Source organism: Pipistrellus kuhlii, unplaced genomic scaffold, assembly GCF_014108245.1.
Source record: "Pipistrellus kuhlii isolate mPipKuh1 unplaced genomic scaffold, mPipKuh1.p scaffold_m20_p_2, whole genome shotgun sequence".
NCBI lineage: Eukaryota > Metazoa > Chordata > Mammalia > Chiroptera > Vespertilionidae > Pipistrellus > Pipistrellus kuhlii.
Window position 1 is genome coordinate 30,249,981 of NW_023425515.1, and position 20,855 is coordinate 30,270,835.

At 34.1% G+C, this 20,855-nt stretch overlaps 1 protein-coding gene across 3 annotated transcripts in view; it reads left to right on the plus strand.

Annotated features, from left to right (window-relative positions):
- The window catches only part of NAALADL2 (N-acetylated alpha-linked acidic dipeptidase like 2), a 1,040,385-nt gene that overhangs the window by 749,047 nt on the left and 270,483 nt on the right, over positions 1-20,855 (plus strand). For all 3 annotated transcript variants that reach the window (XM_036443754.2, XM_045583692.1, XM_036443753.2), the window contains 3 exons: positions 2,858-2,950; positions 5,887-6,092; positions 9,241-9,360. In XM_036443754.2, coding sequence (XP_036299647.1) covers positions 2,858-2,950; positions 5,887-6,092; positions 9,241-9,360 — 419 coding nt within the window. The remainder of the gene's footprint in view (positions 1-2,857; positions 2,951-5,886; positions 6,093-9,240; positions 9,361-20,855) is intronic.

Below are 20,855 nucleotides of genomic sequence, written 5' to 3' on the forward strand. Positions count from 1 at the left end.
TATCTTAACAGTTTTCAGCTAGGGAGGGAGGAGGGTAAAGATGAATAAGTAAAGTACATTTTGGGCAATGAAACTATTCTGTATAATGTGTATGATTACTATGCTGTAATGTTGGATGAATGTCATTATGCGTTTGTCAAAACCCATAGAAGTGCACAAAACAGAGTGTGGTCTTCAGTAAAATCATATGAATATTGCCTTATCAAGAGAAAACATATGTTCAGTAAAAACATATGAATATTGCCTTATCAAGAGAAAAAAACAACAAAAACAACAACAAAAAACACATAATTTGTATAAAATGAAATATCCTATAAAATAATTTAATCTTTATGTCTGTTTTTGCCTATGCACATATATACCTATATCTATCTATCTTCTTATCAATCTATCCACCTATCTATATCTATATAACAAAAAACTGGAAATGATTAACAACCTTAAAGAACTAAATCTATCAGACTGTAGTTATTTGTCCATTGGGAAAGGGTATGATGAAGAAACTGTAGTAAAAAAAAAAAAATGTTAAATGCAGACATGGATCATCACTATATATTATATTATTTGTATTCATTTATATATGATACATTTCTCATAATAAAATACTGAAGTCTTACAGTGAGATGCTTTATTTTTCAGATAAAAATGTTGTTTATATGAAGACCTAGGTTAGAGTCCCAGTTTTTGCTCTTATTTGCTTCATTCATTAAATGAGGATAATAAAAGATATTTAACTTGGCGATTTCAAAAATTATTGAGACCCAATGAAAGCTAGTGTATATGTGTGAAAGTGGCTACTATAAATTTTGAAGCACTCTGTTAGGAAAATTTGCAAACAGTATATTGCACTTTTGTATTAATTGTACATGCACATTTGTATGAATTGTAAAGTTTTCTTGCTGCTGAATTAGCCCAAAAATAATATTCAGTTTTAAAACAGATAAAATTCTTCATCCATATCGAACTAAAGAATAAGCTGGATATATTTTTAAATATATTTTATTGATTTCATTTACAGAGAGGAAGAGAGAATGGCAGAGAGTTAGAAACATCTATAAGAGAGAAACATTGATCAGCTGCCTCCTACACCTCCCCCACTGGGGATGTGCCCGCAACCACAGTACATGCCCTTGACCAGAATCAAATCTGGGACCCTTCAGTCCACAGGCTGACACTCTATCCACTGGGCCAACCTAGTCAGCGCTAAGCTGGAAAAAAAAAATAATGAACTGTATGGTAATGATTCTTTTATCAAATGTTCACTTACCTGAGCTATTTGGAACAGACTTAGAAAAGGGAATTAAACCCATATTAAAAACAAACATATGAGTCCAACTATATGACATTTTTGAAAAGTCAAAAATTTGGAGACATTTAAAAGATCAGTGGTTGCCAGAGTTCAGAAGGGAGGGAGGAGGGTAAAGATGAATAAGTAAAGTACATTTTGGGCAATGAAACTATTCTGTATGATTACTATGCTATAATGTTGGATGCATGACATTATGCGTTTGTCAAAACCCATAGAAGTGCACAAAACAGAGTGTGGTCTTTAGTAAAAACATATGAATATTGCCTTATCAAGGCAATAAATGTATCATACTAAAGAAAGATGTTAATAATTGAAAGAAAGGGAAAGGATATTTAGAACTGTACTTTCCGTTAAGTTTTCTGTAGATCTGAAGCTATTCTAAACAACTAAGCTGTATTAATATAAAACAAACTAAGATTCATAGCATTCAAATTAAAACCACAATTCTTATGCTCTAAGCAGATTTCTTTTCTTCATGCATGAGTCCCTCAGGTATTCTCTCAGGATCTTTTACCTCTTGTTTTATTGATAATTTTTACAGATTCAATGTATGGAGTTTCCATTTAACTTGTTAGTATGGCACCTTCAAGGAAGAAGCAACTTATTTATCCTAACAGTTTTCAGCTAGCAGTCAGAGGTGCCTTTGGAAGACCTTTCAGAACTAGCGCATGTCTCTTTTGAATTAGCTGTTTGGTTATTGCCTCCCACCCCATCCTACCTCACCCCAACACTACCATCTGGCTGCCCTTGAACCTCCCTAGAAGCCCCCTGATTTACAGATGCCATTAAATACAGGATGAATATGTTAACACCTGGAGCCTTCAGAGATCACTTTAGAGCTGTGATTGGAATCCCTCCTGATGGGTGTCTTTGCCTTATTTGTTAAAAAAAAAAAAAAAAAAAAAAAAAAAAAAAAATGTCAAGCATGACTAGAACTCAAAGAGACAGGGCAATTGGTGGAGATTTAGTCTACAGGAGAGAGACCTACAAACACAGGTGGGAATGAGGAATCCAATATTTGAAAGTATGTATAGCTAAGAGGTTAATGCTTTTAATGTGTGTAATGCTTTACGGTTTTCAAAGTGATACTGTAAGAATGCATTATGCAGGAATGTTTAAATTATATTCCACATGTTCTTTTTCTGATGTTAGAAAATTTCCTACAATTCTCTGGAAAGGTTTTATCTTGATATGTATTTTCTTTCTTTAAAAATATGAGTTGCCCACATCTCCCCAAGGTTGTCTTCTATGTGCTCTCATGTTGAACTCCATTATATGTATCTCTAAATGTGAACGTTAGAATTGGCTACGTTTGGCTCTGTAGTTATGTGAGGCTAGCAATTATGTTTGTCATCATTGCATAGTAGATACCTAAAAATAGAGTCTATACAAAGTGTTTAATAAATATTTGTCAAAAAAGTGTATCTTTAGTTATCATTAAAAATTTATTCAGAATTATTTTGCTGATGATATTGGGTAAATAAATTAGGATATTGTAAGAAAAGACATAAAATATAGAGAACAATCACCTTTAATTTTCTTTTTCAGAAAAAATAATGGTCAAGATGCAAGTTCAAACAGTCACATCATTCAAAACAATTACTAATGTTGTTGGATATTTAAAGGGTTTGACTTCTCCAGGTAAGAATGGTAAAGAATTTATAATCTGCATTTTCACAAAACATCACAAAGAATTGCTCTATATTAACTTATAGCATAGTTAAATATCCTATATTACATTAAACCAGAAGATTATACTCTAAGAGGGGGACAGTATGAAACCTTAAAGTGGATCTTTATTTTATTTCTTACAATATCTCTTCAAAAGTAAATCATAGTAGATAAGAAATTAAAACAAAATTTAACTGGTATGTGCCTGGTGTAGAAAAGCTATATAAGCCAATGTCTTCTCTCTCTGTTTTTCTTTTATTCACTGTAGCAGTGTCAAAGGTATTTTTATTTAAAAAATACTTAGAAATAAAAATTTTAAGTTTTAATGGCATGTGGAACTTTAAAAAAAAATAATTTTTATTGATTTTTTACAGAGAGGAAGGGAGAGAGATAGAGAGCCAGAAACGTCGATGAGAGAGAAATATCGACCAGCCGCCTCCTGCACACCCCACACCGGGGATGTGCCTGCAACCAATGTACATGCCCTTGACCAGAATAGAACCTGGGACCTTTCAGTCCGCAGACTGACGCTCTACCACTGAGCCAAACCGGTTTCGGCAGCATGTGGAACATTTTTATTTGTTTGTTTTTTGTGTGTTTGCTTTTTTCTTCAAATCTTATCCATTTATCAATGTTCTGTCTCTGACTCGTGGTCCACTGACAATTCTGCCTAAGGTTTGCATGGCTTTAGGTTTCGAGATGCTTATGAAAATGATCACCTGGTTACATTTTATATAATTTAACATTTATTACAGGGTGCTGATTGAATCTTGGGCTAAAATATATAGGAAAAAAAGTAAAAATAATTCATGCAGGTATTAAGAGATTAATAGCCACACTTTCAAATACATTGTGAAGTTGAATCACCTATTACTGTCTGGTGTGCTCATTATAGAGTGTCGAATGCAACAGTCTTTTTAGTACACTTGTGCCGCTTCTATTAATTTGTTTGGGGAATTTACTCTAGTTTTCCTTGGACAAGTCTTCTCTATGACTTTAGTCAAATTGACCCTATAGTTGCTAACCCAGAGATTTCTGAGATCAAGTTTTATATTCCTTTAGTTTCTTGCCAACCAACTCTTACAAAATTAATGGGATATATGTATTTCCTCTGATTTACTTATAGTAAAAATGTTGAACAATTTCTGCTCAATAACACAAGATATACATATACTTGAAAAATTTTACCACTGAATTTTAACAAATTCCCATCACAAGGATATTTAATTGAAGCACTAGAAATACAAGGATTGGCAAAAATTGGTTTACAGTTGTAAATATGCAAATCAGAGGGTTAATAAAGCTATTGTAATAATCATAACCTCCATGTCTTTTTTCTATATGAATAACTGTAAACCTATTTTTGCCCATCTTTGTATTTGTCAATATCACTGCATTTGCAAGTTATTATTGAAAATCCAAAACCTTTACTTATAAAGATTAAAGATAGAAAAAAATATTTAATCAATTTACCAGTAGTATACTTCCATGCATATCAGTAAAGCTTCTAAGATCTTCTTTAAATCCTAAACAAAATATCACACAATTTTAATGACTCTAAAAATTAGAAACAATCATCAGTCATTATTAAGATTTTAGATTCTTATTTACAACTTGCAATTCAAATAGAACTTTCACAAATATCTGGAAAATGAGGGAATGAATTCCCAGGGTTCTAATACTTGCAGACACAATATGTATACTATTAATTAAATTTAGATGAAATGTTGGCAGATCAAAGACATTGCTGGGTCCAATATCAGTGTGGAATCTAAAACAGCTTCATTCAGTGATGTTTCCCATGAGGTAGCCCTTTGATACCATGAATCAACTGGTGATTCATTTATTCTACACATGTGTACTACTTATCATGTATCAGTCACTGTTCAAAGAGCTTTACAAATAGTAGTTCCCTTAAACCTCCAAACAAGTGAGTGATGCAAGTCCTATTTTTGTTCCCATTTTATGGTTGAAGAAATTAATACATAGAATGATTAAGGTAACTTTCTACAGTTACACAACTAGTAAGTTGAATAGCCTGGCTTCAGACCCATGTATGCAGGCCTCAGTATCTGCACACTTAAGCATCAAGCTATGAGACTTTTCCCAATGCGATGATACTCAATGAAGAAATCATTGTACACAGATGTGTAGACCCACTAAGCAAATACATTTAGCTCTGTATCAATAATAGTCACTGATGAGAAAATCAGAGAAAAAACTCTGGAAGCATGTCTTTAGCCTAACTTATTAATGACAATAGTCAGTAACATACATTAAGTAGGCATTCCATGTGTCATTGAGACCTTTCTAGTACTGCACCTAATAGATTTTTTATGATTATATAAAATAAAATATACAAAAAGGAAACTTTTACAGTAATTGGCCTTTGGCTGTTGTTGATTTTTTTATTCTTCAGAGGAAGAAGAGAGGCTAAAACTATAATTAATTCCCTAAATACTTATTGCAAAATCCATATATAACTACCACATTTTTAATATTTAAAGCTACTAAATAACTGCTCCCTCAATGTATTTAATAGTTCATTAATATTTACTGAGCATACAGACATTGTTTACAGGGCACTTCCCACTATGATTCTGGAAAAGTGTTAGATAAAGGTTTCATTGTGGCATATTTGTATACCTCACTAATTAATATGCATGCCACAGAGGACAGTAATATGAATCTAGGCTTGAGGTTCATAATTGGGTTCAGCAGCTGCCTCTGCTTTGATATACACAGATGTGTGAAACCAGACAGGGGTGAAAAATGTAAAGTAGTCTTAATTATTAGAACAATTTTGCATAATTGTTGCTCAGTTGTGCAATAGGATTATATAAATGTCATTAAGTTTATTGTTAAGGTTTGTATTTTGTTTTAATGGCTCTTGTTTCTATTTCCAGACCGGTATATCATAGTTGGCAGTCACCATCATACAGCATCCAGTTACCGGGGGCAAGAATGGGCCAGCAGCACTGCCATCATCACAGCTTTCATCCAGGCCTTGATGTTAAGAGTGAAGAGAGGGTGGAGACCAGACCGCAGCATTGTTTTCTGTTCCTGGGGAGGAACAGAGTTTGGCAATATTGGCTCATATGAATGGGGAGAGGTAAATGTACATTCTTTAGTTCTCTCTCTCTCTCTCTCTCTCTCTCTCTCTCTCTCTCTCTCTCTCTCTCTCTCTCTCTCTCTCTCAAAGTAAAATTGTCAAAGCCAAGGACAAAAATGTGCATTTCAACCAGGGTGTCATATCTGCTAGGTAGCTGAAATCACTCAGAAGAATGAAGGGTGATTATAGTTGGACCACAATGAATTATGTATGATCTGCTACTATCTATTTTTATTGATTCCAGATCTACAGACTCTAATATGACCACAATACTGTTTACCTGGTTATTGCATATCTCCATAGTCACGGTGATAGGAGATGATAGGAATAGGAGATGAAAGGATTAAATGATACATCCCATTAACTTCTTAAAAACTTCCTAGCCATTATCTTGAATAAGGAAAACTTCTCCTATGTTAAAGGTTTATAACCTTAGTATATAACTTAGAGATGCAATATGGAGACTAGATTCAAAATAGTGAGTCTATTTTCTTCTTCTTTCCTCTTCGACTCCCTCCCTCTACCCCTTCCTCTCTCTATTCTTCCAAACCTATCTCCCTGCTTCTTTCCTACCTACACAAATACTTAGCTACCTGCCTTAAAGAGCCTTTGATCAAATGAATGGGTCATGATTAGAAAACAACTGGAATATTTAATGTCAAATGCTTCTATGTCTGTGTCTCATAGTTGTGCTGTTTTTAATAGAATATGACAGCTGATACTTGGATTGATGCCATATTCGCAATAATGAGAACATTGTAAAACTTAGTTTATTTACTGTTAGGATTTTTTTAAAACGGTGCAATGGAAACATTTATTTTTTAAAATCTATAAAGTTGTAGCTAGGAAAAATAAAACCTTTTTAGTTTATTCACTACCTCAGCTTTAGAAAAAAATTCTAAATATCTAATGGGGAATTCTATTGTTTATTTTATTTTATTTTTAATTTAAGCACTCAAAAGACAGAGAGAGAGGGAGAAATATATATATATAATCTCCAAAGAAAATATCTAAAAGTTATAAGAGAAAATAGCAAGTATGTGTTGTTGTTGTATTTTTTTTTTTAATTTAAAGGACAGAGAACTTTTTAAAATTGAGAAAAATGTACAATGTAAAATTTACCAGGATCTACAAATAACAATGTTTTTCCATATGTAATTTAATGGAGTAAATGCTTGTTCCATCTTCAAAAAATCTAGTTTGAATGAATAAACTCCATTGCTCAAAGGACCTTATTAAATTGACAATTTTTTAGTAAAATGAAAATGTAATAGCTAAAACAACTTCCCAAAATTCTATTTCATGTTACTTATTTTAAGACTATAAGTTAGTGAGGAAAAACAATCTAGGGAATGTATTTGTGATCTGAGCTGACTTAATTCAGAATATATTTATCAGACATAAAAGAATGCTTAATTTTATTATAATAATAAAGCACAGTTTAGATAATGTCTTAAAGATTCTTTTTAAATTCTAAGTATTTGCTCTACTATATTATACAGCCTTCTTGATATCTATCTAGTAACATTCACAGTAAATATGTTAATCCTAAAGTAATATTTATATTTCTGAGCTATGTATATGTTCTCAAAGCAGGTTTATCTACCTAAAATTAGTAGTTCCTAACTTAAATATCTTGAACTCTCTGCATTAGAAAGTGAATTGCAAAAAAATTCTTGAATTTATTTGAACATCATATAAGGGCTCATGAGCCACATGTAGCTCTTTGTCCCCTTGAGTGTGGCTCTTACACAAAATACCATGGCTTGGGCGAGTCTATTTTGAATAAGTGGCATTAAAAGAAGTTTAAGTTTAACAAATTTGGCTCTCAAAAGAAATTTCAATCGTTGTACTGTTGATATTTGGCTCTGTTGACTAATGAGTTTGCCAACCACTGGACTAACTTATAGACAGTATCTATGGGCCAGTGTGAAAACAGCTATTTTTCTGAAGTACTTTGCAACACTGGGCATTTAAAAATATTATGTATAAAGCTGAAAATCTGAGTTAAAATTTAGCATTTATTTTTCTTTTTCTAATATATTTTATTTTTGCAGAGAGGAAAAGAGAGGGATAGAGAGTTAGGAATATTGATGAGAGAGAAACATAGATCAGCTGCCTCCTTCACACCTCTTACTGGGGATATGCCCACAACCAAGGTACATGCCGTTGATTGGAATCAAACCTGGGACCCCTTAGTCTGCAGGTCAATATTGTATCCACTGAGCCAAACCAGTTAGGGCAGCATTTATTTTTCTTTAAAATACTTATTAATTTTAAATTAATTGTCTTTTCACCCCTCTTACAGAGATATAGCTGAATTTTCAACATAAAATAGGAGTTACATAGATTCCATAGATATTACAAGTCCTTGTAGTCTTTTATCTGATAGTGTTAGAAGAATAAATATATGTTCCTAAGGCATGAAATAATAGAATTTTTAGGATGTTTTTTAAAATGTTTCAATAGAACTGCCACCACTGTAATTATCTATTAAGTATTTGTTCAAGAAGAGGAGATAAATATCAGAGGGACTTTTTATCTACCTAGTAAAAGATAATCATTGGTCATCAAATTTTGGGATTTAGCAGAGAAATGAGAAAGCTATTCTATTTGAATAATTTTATGCTACTAATGTGCATGAAATATATCAGGTTTTATTTCAGTTAATATGTGCAGGGGTACAATTGTATTAAGCTCCATTTTTTTTTCAAAATAAACAACCACTTTGTGCAAAAAGTAACTCATTGGTTCACAGAATGGATTGGTTTATTAATCATTGACGTAGTTTTTTCTTGCCTATTCTCTAATTCAAAGACTATAAAATTAAATGCCCTCACTTGACCAGAAATTTCATTCTGTATGTTGGAGGTGAATCTCATGTTAACCATTTAAAAACATACTATCTTAAAATTTGACTCAAGACATATTTAAAATATGTTAATAAATTGTTATGTTTAAACCATCACATTTATTCAAAATCATTTTATGACTGTGTGCTCTCAATAAATAGTATAAAATTGCTGACAAAGAACTTGTACAATGTTCTGATTTTAAATAGAACATGCTTAGTATTTAATAAGTAACTGATTAAATAAAATGTTATTTTTATTTATGTTAGAGAGAGATCTTTTTTTTTTCATTTCAGGATTTCAGGAAGGTTCTGCAGGAAAATGTTGTGGCTTATGTTAGTCTCCATAGTCCCATAAGGGGTAACTCAAGTCTATATTCTGTAGCTTCACCATCTCTTCAGCAACTGGTGGCAGAGGTAAGATGAACTGCTTATTATGAAACTATTAGGCAAAACTTCTGTTTTCTCTATAATTTAACATTTCCTGAGATTTTTAATTTAAACTTTTCATTTTTGACACTATTGTAGATGGCTCCTATTCTCCCAAATTGTGCCTACCTCCACCCAGACTTGCCTTCTCCCTTATTCCTGTGCACTGGTGGAATAGGTTTACTAATTTTTCTTGGGTATTTATTTATCTAGTTGTAGAATTGCTAGATCATAGTGTGGGCACATGTTTAACTTTTGTAGATACTGTCAAAGATTCTTCAAAGTGCTTGTACCAATTACACTCTCACCATCAATGTATGTTTCCTGTCATCACCGACATTTAGTATGACTATTCTTAGAAGTATATGGTGGTATCATTTGGGGGTTTAATTTTAATTCCTCTGTTTATTAATAATAGTAAGTACCTGCTTTCATATTCATATGCTCATTGGCGATTTGAGTATCTTCTGTGAAGGTCTATTTAAACTTTTTGCTTATTCTTAAAAGAGAGTTGTTTGTATTTTTTTATCTGTATGTCAGAGTTCTCTATATATTCTCCATACAAGACTTTTGTTGGTTAAATATTGTGATTTACTCTTCCAGTCTGTGGCTGGACTTGTCACTCTCTTACTGGTAGCAACACAATCTTGAGTTAATCTTTCTTGTGGAGTCTTCTAAACAGCACTTTTTGGTTCTAGTAGCTTATTACTAAGAACAAGTTGAATTTAATTTATCTAGTACTTATGTTTAAGGAGCATTATAAACCTTTGTTATTCATTCTAATTCATGCACATCTGAGAGATTACTATATATATACTTTGCATTCCGTTGGGGACTATGGGATGTTTAATAGAATTGAATGGTGTGTGCAGGTTGCCTAAATGAGTAGTGAATAAAGATTCTTTGTAATTGGGGGGGGGCATCTTTCCTAAAAATTAATTTTCATTTGCTTCTTAACTGTAGAATAAAGGATAGACTGATTGGTGGCCTCTTAATAAAATGCAACTGCCTTTGAGCAAAATAAGTTATGAAATAAAAGATAAAATAAGATTTATCCCCCAAAATAATTTTTAACATTAGGATGCAATACAAACACACACATATTTCTCTATATATTGCCATTCCACCTTTATTTTTAAAAATCATCTTTCATACATCACAGAATGTATTGATTTTGCCCTTAGAAATACAGAATTTGATCATCCATATATTACCCAGTGCTCAGTACATCTCAAATAAATAGTGATGGGATTCCTAAGAGGTTATTTTAGGGAAGCCCGAAGCATTCGTACATATGAAAGTAGTCAATCTAACTATAGTTTCCTTAAATGTTGCTTTTGCATCGTCTGCCAGAAGCTGGCAAACTTGATCAAACCTGAACAGTTGCATCAATATTGTAAAACTGTCTACAGGATAAACAGTTTTCTTTTTAAACTCTAAAATGTTAGCAAAGATATATTTGTTTTATAGTGTGTTAAAAACAAAACAAAACACGTTTTAGTTTTCCATATACCAGGAACTCTTCACCAAAAAAATATACTACATATATCTCATTTCTACTACATGAGTTAGAATATTAAGCCCATAATTCTACTACAGTATCACTTCACTGTGAATACCCCAACTGTTGCAGAGCTCTATTGTATAATAAATTTTTTATAGACAATCCAACTCTGTATAACATTACTTTAAATATGTGAGCACACAATAAGCATGTGAAATGCCTTGGAACTTATATTTTACCATGAACATAAGACATGCATAAAGAGCTCAAATATAGGGGCAAGTATGATATGTTCTATACAGAAATTTATGGAAAAGATACAGTGTGTTTGGTTTAATTTAGAATTCTGCATTGTAGAAGATTGATAAAAAAGCATAAATGTACTGTTGACCTTGAAGAAATTTAACAACCAGTCTTTTCAAAATAGAATTCTTTAGTCATATAAACCAACTCCTCTTATTTATAGTGATCTACCAAAGCATCATCTCTAATCACATAAACTGAACTCCATTTTCTAGTTCAAATCAAGGACAGCAATGTATGCTTCTACTCGCTTCCAAACTCCCACGGTTATATACTGTATGTCACAGTACTTGTACAACTGCTACTGACTGCCTGTTATACTGCTGGTTTTTATTCTGCCAGACCATGCCTTTATTTTATAGAAGGTATGTAGAAAACCTGTGACATAGTTTAGCCCTAAAAGCTCATTAGTTCAAATTCTTGAGTTATCAGAAGCCTAGATTTCAAATCACAGTTATTAATTAACATGTTAACATTTTTTCTTGATCTTATATTTATACACTTGATCTTATATTTATAAATTTTAAAAAAGGCATCGCTAGTCATACAAGACATCGATAACAAAATATCACCGACTATGTGACGTAAAGAACAAAACTTTATTTTCTCACAAGTCTGGAAGCTGGAAGGTGAAGATAAGATGCAGGTAGCATGAATTTCTCTTGAGGCCTGACTGGCAGATAGCCACCTTCTCATTGTGTCCTCACATGGCCTTCTTCTCTGTGCACACTCATTCCTGGTATCTCTGCCTCTTGTAAGGAAATCAGTTGTATTACATTAGGGCCCTAAACCTTATGATATCATTTAAATATATTTTGCTTTATTTTAAAATATATTTTATTTATTTAAGAGAGGAAGTGAGAGGGGCAGAGAGTTAGAAACATCAATGCTGAGAGAGAATCATTGAACAACTGCCTCCTACACACCCCTTACTGGGGATTGAACCTGGCGTGTGCCCTTGACTTGAATTGAACCCAGGATCTTTCAGTCTACATGCCAATTTTCTATCCACTGAGCCAAACCAGCTAGGGCAACCTATTTTTTATTTTATCATTTTAAAAGCCCTATTTGCAAATATAGTCACTTTGTTGGTTAGACTTCAACCTATGAATTTTGGGAGGACATCTAGTCCATAGTCTTATTCAAAATGCAGATTGAAAGAGTATAGAAGGTAGGGTTGTAGAAAGAAAATAGTTCTCTTTTCTTTCTTGCTATAGTTGATCATTTTAATTACAAAGAACCAAAACAAAGTTTAAATTCTATTCTGCTTGCTATAAAATACAAAAGGAAAGCTGGCTTTGAAACATTCTTCTTATTATTTGTCTTCCATGATAGATGATATACTTTTTGTTTTGCTATTTTGCTCTGTTTAATTTTTTCAAGATGAGAAATTCTCTGTAATTTTCTGTTCACAGAGAGGAAGGGAGAGGGATAGAGAGTTAGAAACATCAATGAGAGAGAAACACTGATCAGCTGCCTCCTGCACATTCCATACTGGGGATGTGCCTGCAACTAAGGTATATGCCCTTGACCTGAATCAAATCTGGGGCCTTCCAGTCCACAGGCTGATGCTCTACCCACTAAGCCAAATCGGTTAGAGCTGATTTGTTTTTTCCATAGTGCATTATTTTCAGGGCATTTTACTAAATCTTCCTTTCTGCTGCATCAATTGCTAGTAGTCAACCGGAGTGAACATAATGACTAATTCTCTGATTTAAAGCCCCTTCTTCCACTAATTTACCACTTTGATAAACTCCACATTTAAAATTTCATTCTATTGGTAGGTTTATCTATCTCTTAGGTTTACAAGGCTTTGCTTTGTCTTAAAACTAAGCAATCCCTCTAGTTTATTACTGTTTTATAAAGTTTCTTGTTCAGTATACATTGAGGATTTATAAATTTATTTTTATTTAAATCTAGATATTAAAGGAAGTTTTTGTGAGAATTTGGTTAAAACCCTAAATTTCAGAAGGCAGCTGACTTAAATATTTGAACTATATATAGTCAAAAAGCAATTTAAACAATTTGAGATATTAACTTAGTTGGACTAATACACAAACTCAATGTTACATTCTTAAAATGGCTTTATCTAATTTAGTTTTTGTCTGTGACATTTTTAAAAGACATAATTTTATTGATTTCAGAGAGGAAGTTGAGAGGGAGAGAGATAGAAACATCAATAATGAGAGAGAATAATCGGAACTGTGACCTCCTGGTTCATAGGTGGATGCTCAACCACTGAGCACACAATTGGGCTTGTGTGTGGCATATTGACTAGTATATCAGACACCAGTCCTCTATAGGACACAAAAAATGACCACTTACTCAGGACTAATAGTAGTAAATCACCATTGTTGGCAAGTTAGATAAAATTGTTTCACCTACTAAACACTATTAATGTAGTACAATAAATTTTGTCATTAAAAAAAAAAATTAAGCCTAGCTGGTTTGGCTCAATGGATAAGAGTTTTGGTCTGTGGAGCCAAAGATCCGGGGTTCAATTCCAGTCAAGGACAGGTACTTCAATTGCAAGCTCCTCTCCAGCCTAGGCCCTGGTAAGGTCACGTGCAAAAGGCAAGCAATAGATGTGTTTCTCTCACATCAATATTTCTCTCTGTCCTTCTCTCTCTCTTCCACTCTCTCTAAAAATTAATGGAAAAATATCCTTGGGTGAGGATTATATATATATGTTAAAATATGTAGATATATTTTAAGGTTGCTATATATATATATATATATATATATATATATATATATATATATGTGTGTGTGTGTGTGTGTGTGTGTGTGTGTGTGTGTGTGTGTGTTAAATCTACTCTTATGAGTTGTCTTCCCCCCCACCTGATCTTTAATATGTTTTGGTTAAAAACCTACCACTATTATAATTAATCATCTACATAGCAACCTCAAGAGTAAAGTTTTGCCCTATGATATATGACATTTTTTGTAGAACTTTTATGAGTAATAAAATTAGGTTAAATAGATATGATGTTATGCTTAACAAAACAGAATCACTGATTTCAAGTTACTTGTGGTATTCAAGTTACTTGGGGTAATTGTACTATTTATTACCATGTGCTTAATTTATAAATTGTGGTTTATTTGTTTTTAAGTGGTATCCTAATCAAACCATTTTGTGTTTGTGTTCATATTTTGGATTTGAATAGTTCCCTTGGCTCTTTAACAGAATAATTTATGGTTATACCTTAATATATTATCAGAAAGAGGTAAATAAAATATGTAGTCTTCTCAAACCTGTTGTATTCTGGAACCTTTTCCTATAGCTATCTTATGAGAATGGCCACAGAAATGCAGCTGTAATGTAAAACTTGGAAATTTTATAGAAACATAAATAAGTGTTGAATCTCTTCACTTGGAAAATGGATTTCTTTAAATGGCAAGATCTCCAATTTGCATACTTTGCTAGAAACACACCTCTCTCTATATATGAAGTGCTGATAAGACTTTAAGGCACTGGTTATCCCTTCCCTTTGATCTGAGATTTCACCTGCAAATGGGTAGCTTTCAGTGTCCTACAACTTGACACTAATCTCTTCACAGTTACTACTGTTCACTATATTTTTAGTTGTGAAATTATATTTTAAGATGAGGGTGATAAAAAATAAATTGAACAGCAGAAGAAATTAAGCTGTGTTAACCCTGAAACAACAATCCTCCTAAAGGCCATTAGGCAATTTTCTGTATATCTGCAAAGAATAGAAAAATCACATCAATTCAGCCTAAAAAAGAATTCTTAATTAGAAAGGATTATCTGAAGGAGCTTAAATTCTGTACAGATGTTGTGAATTGGGATCAAACATTTTTATGGATGGTTGATTGTGAGTATCTTTATTTTTATAACAATTTACTCCTGAATCCATCCTTTACATATTTGTATGTTTATTCATTGTGTTTGTTTGTTTAAATTCATAATGTATAAGAAAGCTTGCAATTGGTTTTCCAAGCTTTTCTGATTTCTAGGTTATTAGCTTTCATATTTGTTGTTTATCTGTGTTGTGCTTTACAATTCCTGGCTCTGAATCTATAAGCCATTATAATAACAGTTGGTGAATATGAGACCTTGACAATTTTAGGTTCAGTGTTGATGTTACTAAACTGTTTTTGCAAGACAGTGTAACTACATAAACATAGTGATAGTTATAGACATTCAGATATGATAACCATCTCACCCTGAATCCAGCGATTTATCTGTGACAATCAATGCTAACTATAAAAAAGGTGGCAGCAGCCTAAATGTAAAACAGAAATAGACATGAAACTAGATCAGAGATTCAGGAAATAGTAAGATATTGCAGGATCCCAAAATAAGGTGTCATATTCCAGCTTGAAAAAGATCCATAAGAATAATTGACATTTTCACTTTATCCCACAAATAGTAATTTAGATAAAAGAATTGTATGCATTACTAATGGCTCCCTGAGAATTATAAACTATACATGAGCAAAAATAAAAATATAAGTAATCATTTGTAATTTTACTATAAAAATAAATGATATTTTATATGATGCATGTAAATATATTGTTACTAAAAGGATACAGTGATCTGCATTTCCCACCCTTCATATGTTATAAAGAGTTTACATTTTTAAAGTATATGTTACAATATTATTGGCACATGAGTAAATCTAGATAAAATATGATATAATTAGAGGCCTGGTGCACAAAATTCATGCATGGAGGGGTGTGTCCCTCAGCCCAGCCTGCACCCTCTCCAACCTGGCTCAATTTCAGTAGGATCAGGCCTAAATGGGAAGTTGGATATCCCTCTCAAAATCCAGGACTGCTGGCTCCCAACTGCTTGCTTGCCTGCCTGCCTTCCTGATTGCCCCTAACCACTTCTGCCTGCTATCCTGATCAGCCCCTAACCACACCCCTGCCAGCCTGATTGATGCCTAACTGCTCCCCTGCCAGCCTGCTTGTCCATAACTGCCCTCCCCTGCAGGCTGGTCACCCAAACTGCCCTCCCTTAAAGGCCTGCCCCCCCCCCCCCCAACTGCTCTCTCCTAAAGGCCCAGTTGCCCCAAACTTCCCTGCTCTGACAGCCTGGTCAACCCTAAACTGCCCTCCCCTGAAGGTTCGATAGCCCTCAACTGCCCTCTCTACAGTCCTGGTCCCTCCCAAGTGCTCTACCCTACTGGCCATCTTATAGCAGCCATCTTGTATCCACCTGGGGGAAGCCATCTTTGGCCACAACCCTCAGCGACCCAAGCAGAGACCCTGGTATCTGGGATTTATTTATCTTCTACAATTGATTGAAACTTTGTAGCCTTGAACAGAGGCCAGGGTTGACCAGGGTGGTTGGAAAGCTTAGCTTCCTCCATTGCCAGGGGAAACCCAAGCTTCCTGCTTGCTCAAGTCTGTGGCCATTATCATATTTATTGGTTTAATTTGCATACTAACTTCTGTTTGGCTGATGGGTGTGGCTTGTGGGCATAGCAGATGTATGGCCAATTTGCATGTTTCTCTTTTATTAGATAGAATCCATTGTAATACACTTTCAACATTTCTGTAGGTTTGAATTTTTTTCTAAATAAATAATGTATATGATTTCATTATTTAGCTATATTGCCATTTTTAAACCAGATCTTTTTTGAACATTTATATATTGATTAAAGTGTTTACCTTACTGCTAACAGTGCATATCATATTTGTACGTATACATAGTATATGTATTTGTACATACCTCTGCCTTTTCCAACTAGGTTGGTACCCGTAATTAGAGTGCTGCAGGTAACAGAAGTAACTCTTCTTCTGTTGTGAGTTTTTTGTGCTAGCCAGTTTGGATCAATGGATAGAGCATTGGCCTGCATACTGAGAGGCCCCAGATTCAATTCTGGTCAAGAGCATATGCCCTGGTTGGGGGCTCGATCCCTAGTAGGGGGCATGCAGGTGGCAGCCAATCAATGAGTCTATCTTATCATTGATGTTTCTATCTCTCTCCCCCTCTCTCTTCCTCTCTGAAATCAATTTATATATATATATATATATATATATATATATATTTTTTTTTTTTTTTTTTTTTTTTTTTTTTTGCTATGGAATTAGTTGTTACAGAGTCTTAGAAAGAGCTTCAAGAGCCACTTTTAGGTCTTCCAGGCGTGACTCATAGAACAGCATGGACACAGAGGCCTTCCAAGGATACTGCTTCCTTGAGATTAGAAAGCTTGGGAATCAAGAAGCTTCTTCCCTGACTGCTGACCCTGGGACCCTGTTGGTGAGCTCAAAGTTATCGCTTCAGTTACTGCCTGTAAGACAACATTGCCTCAGTGATAATATGCAGGGAAATGTGCCTCACAACCTTCATGGTGAAGGCCACAAAGCCACCGAGCATGGCTCCTCTCCCAGGAGGCAGTGCCAGCTAACACCTCTGTGGAAGCCCTAGTGAAGCACAAGCAGCAGGAGCCGCCTTGCTTTCGCTTTACTAATCTCACACAGGTGCGCACAGTTGGTGGCAGCTAGAGCTCACTAAGCAACTTGTAAAGTGATCATTAGCTTTCCAGGGTAAATCCTTAAAAAAAAATTACCCTTAAAAGTCGCCTTCTCATGTTTTAGAGATGTACAATCTCTATTATAGTTCTCAGGCAAATACAGTTGGGGAAAATTTTTTAAAGTTATTAGCTTTTCAATAAGGAAGAATTGCAGAAACTAAAATAGACTTATCTAAAGACACGGATTAACCAATATCTATTGATATAAAGTCTCGCATGAATGTTAAAGCAATCATTTGATTCTAAGTCTGTTAAAATTGCAATAATTTGCTGAAACTGGTTTGGCTTAGTGGTAGAAAGTCGGTCTGTGGACTGAAAGGTCCCAGGTTCGATTCTGGTCAGGGGCATGTACTTTGGTTGCGGGCACATCCCCGGTGGGGGGTGTACAGGAGGCAGCTGGTCAATGTTTCTCTCTCATCGACTTTTCTGGCTCTCTATCTCTCTCCCTTCCTCTCTGTAAAAAATCAATAAAATATATTTTAAAAAATTGCAACAATTTTATATTCAGCGAATTTTTCAGTTTGCTCAGGAGGCTCCTTAAATCTAAAGTTTTCAAGAGGCTGCTGTTCAGTATTCAATTTCCAGTCACCAAATATATCTCAAAAGATAAAATCACAAAAATTTTTACCTTCAAATATGTAACCATAGTCTTCAGATATAGAGTTTATGTAGCCAAAAACTTTTTTAAAGTAACTCAGGACATTTGTACAGCTGGCAAAGAAGGCTGTGGTCTGGTATAGTCTTTAACCTGTCAGTGTCTTGAAGAGCCCTAATTATAGCAATACTTTCAGCTCCATTTGAGAAAATCTCTTTGAGTGCTATGTAAGTTGTCATGTGATCTGTTGGAAAATTCTCAAAAGATCTTTTCATCATATTCAAAAAGATAGTTGTTCTTTATAGATTCACTACTTCTTAAAAGTAAGATATTCATATCTATATTTTTACTAACTTATTAGAATTTTGGAGATTACTGATTCATTTCAGCCTAAAAATTAAACACTATGTGTAGATCAGACTCATAATTTATCTGATGAGATTCTAGTATGGGTCTTAGGGAATTTCATGAGGAAAGCCTAAATAGAGATTGAACATTACTTTTTGAGATCGGCATGTAATACTTTTAGTTATTTTCTGAAACTTTTTTTTTAATTTTTAAAAGCATTTTACCACGTGTAAGGGATTGAATTTTATTTATAAACTTCTCTTTTATTCCAGTGACATCTTTTGGATATGGGCCCAAAAGGTTGTATGAGTTCACTGCATCCAGGCATTATTCCTTAAAATAAGCATATCTAAGCGAGAAATCAGATTTTTATTAGTACACAACATTATTCCTTTAAAAATAAACCTTCCTAGGAAGAGATACTAGCTGAGAAAAACATTTATAGACCAAGTCGCTGTGCTATTTAGAATATGTACTCCCTTTTTTTTTTTTTTTTTCATCATTTGCGGCAACCTGGATAGAACTAGAGAACATCATGCTGAGTGAAATAAGCCAGTCAATGAAAGAGAAATACCACATGACCTCACTCATTTAAGGATATTAAGAACATTATAAACTGATGAACCAAAAGACAGATATAAAGACAGTAAAGCAACAAGCAGACTGTCAAATTACAGCCGGGAGGGTAGGGAGATCTGGGGGAGATAAGAGATCAACCGAAGGACTTGTATACATGCATATAAGTATAATACAACCAATGGACACAAAACTCTGGGAAGGGAGGGTATGAATGGGAGGGGAGGGCCAATGTTAAAATATGTACACAGATAATTTAATAAAAAAAATTATTGAAAAAAAATAAAATATGTACTCCCAACTTCAGTGTCATAATAATTATATCTTATTCTATTGAAAATACATATTGGCAATCTTTGGAGACATGCTGACGATAGTCAATCATTCTTCTAAAAGCATTAGCATAGTGAGCTACTTGTCAGGCATAAAACAAATTCAATCTGAATTAATTTCTCTTTTTGGCTCTTTTCCTTCCACTGACTTTATTTTCTTCTAGTCCCTTTTAAATGTCTTCTTTCCAGGCTTCTTCGTTAATTCTCTTTCCTCCTTTTTCTAGCTCTTGCTTTCAAGGAATTCAATAATCAAATGCCCAATTTCCTTACTTATATCACTTTTTCTTTATAACTACAATTAATCTCAACTCAGTTATCTTCAGTGCTAGCATTGCAGTGCTGTTTACCTTTAAAATCACCTCAAAGGGATGCATTGAGTCTTTCGAGATTAGGTTGCTGTTGATCATTAATTAAAATACTGGTGTCCTATGTTGAGAGGAACAGACTAGTGGACATAGGAAGGCTATGGTTTTTAAAGTCCACATCCATCCTTCCAATCTCTGCCTTTGGCAACTTTGGGCGATATGTGCAATGATGCCTTCCATCTCTGGAGCTACAATTCGTAGTTTGCCTACAATGAGGTGTCACTGGAGCTCTCCATAGAATGGAAATGTGTAGATATGGCAGAGTTCTCTTAGGGGCTGGATTACAAATAATGTGTCATAATACAAAGTTACTTCACCAAACTTGTTTTACTTATCAATAGTTGCAAGGTATCTCTTCTTTGACCTTGGACATCTTCCTCCTACTCAGTTGTTTAGGCTAAAAATGTGTGCGTCATCCTTTATTCCTCTCTTTGTCTCATACTGCTCATACACTTCATTAGGAAATCCTCTTGGTTCTACTGCCAAGAGATAGCCAGAATCCAACCTTATATCACTGTCTTTTCTGTTTCTACTCTTGCCCCATCAAAGATATTTCAATAGCCTTCTAACTACTCCACCGCTGCCCCCTCACCCCCACAGTCTGTTCTGAGAATATCAACCACAGCTTTTCTTAAATCCCAACTCAGAAATACCATGCTCTGCTTCTTATTTTACTCTGTAAAAGCCAAAGATCTCAGAATGGCCTATAAGGCCCTACAGAATCTAATCTTCTAACTAACTGACCCCAGCTCCTACTATTCTCCCCTTTGCTCCCTCTGCTGCAGTCAAGGTCATTTATAGAGAGAACTTCTTTACGTAGCTTATTTAAACTTCTAACCCACAGCCCTCCCATGTACTACCACCCAGCCCTAATCCTGCACTACCAAAGCACTTAGAACATTCTGTATCACCGTTTTATTGACCATCTGTATTGTCAGCCTCTTCCTCTAG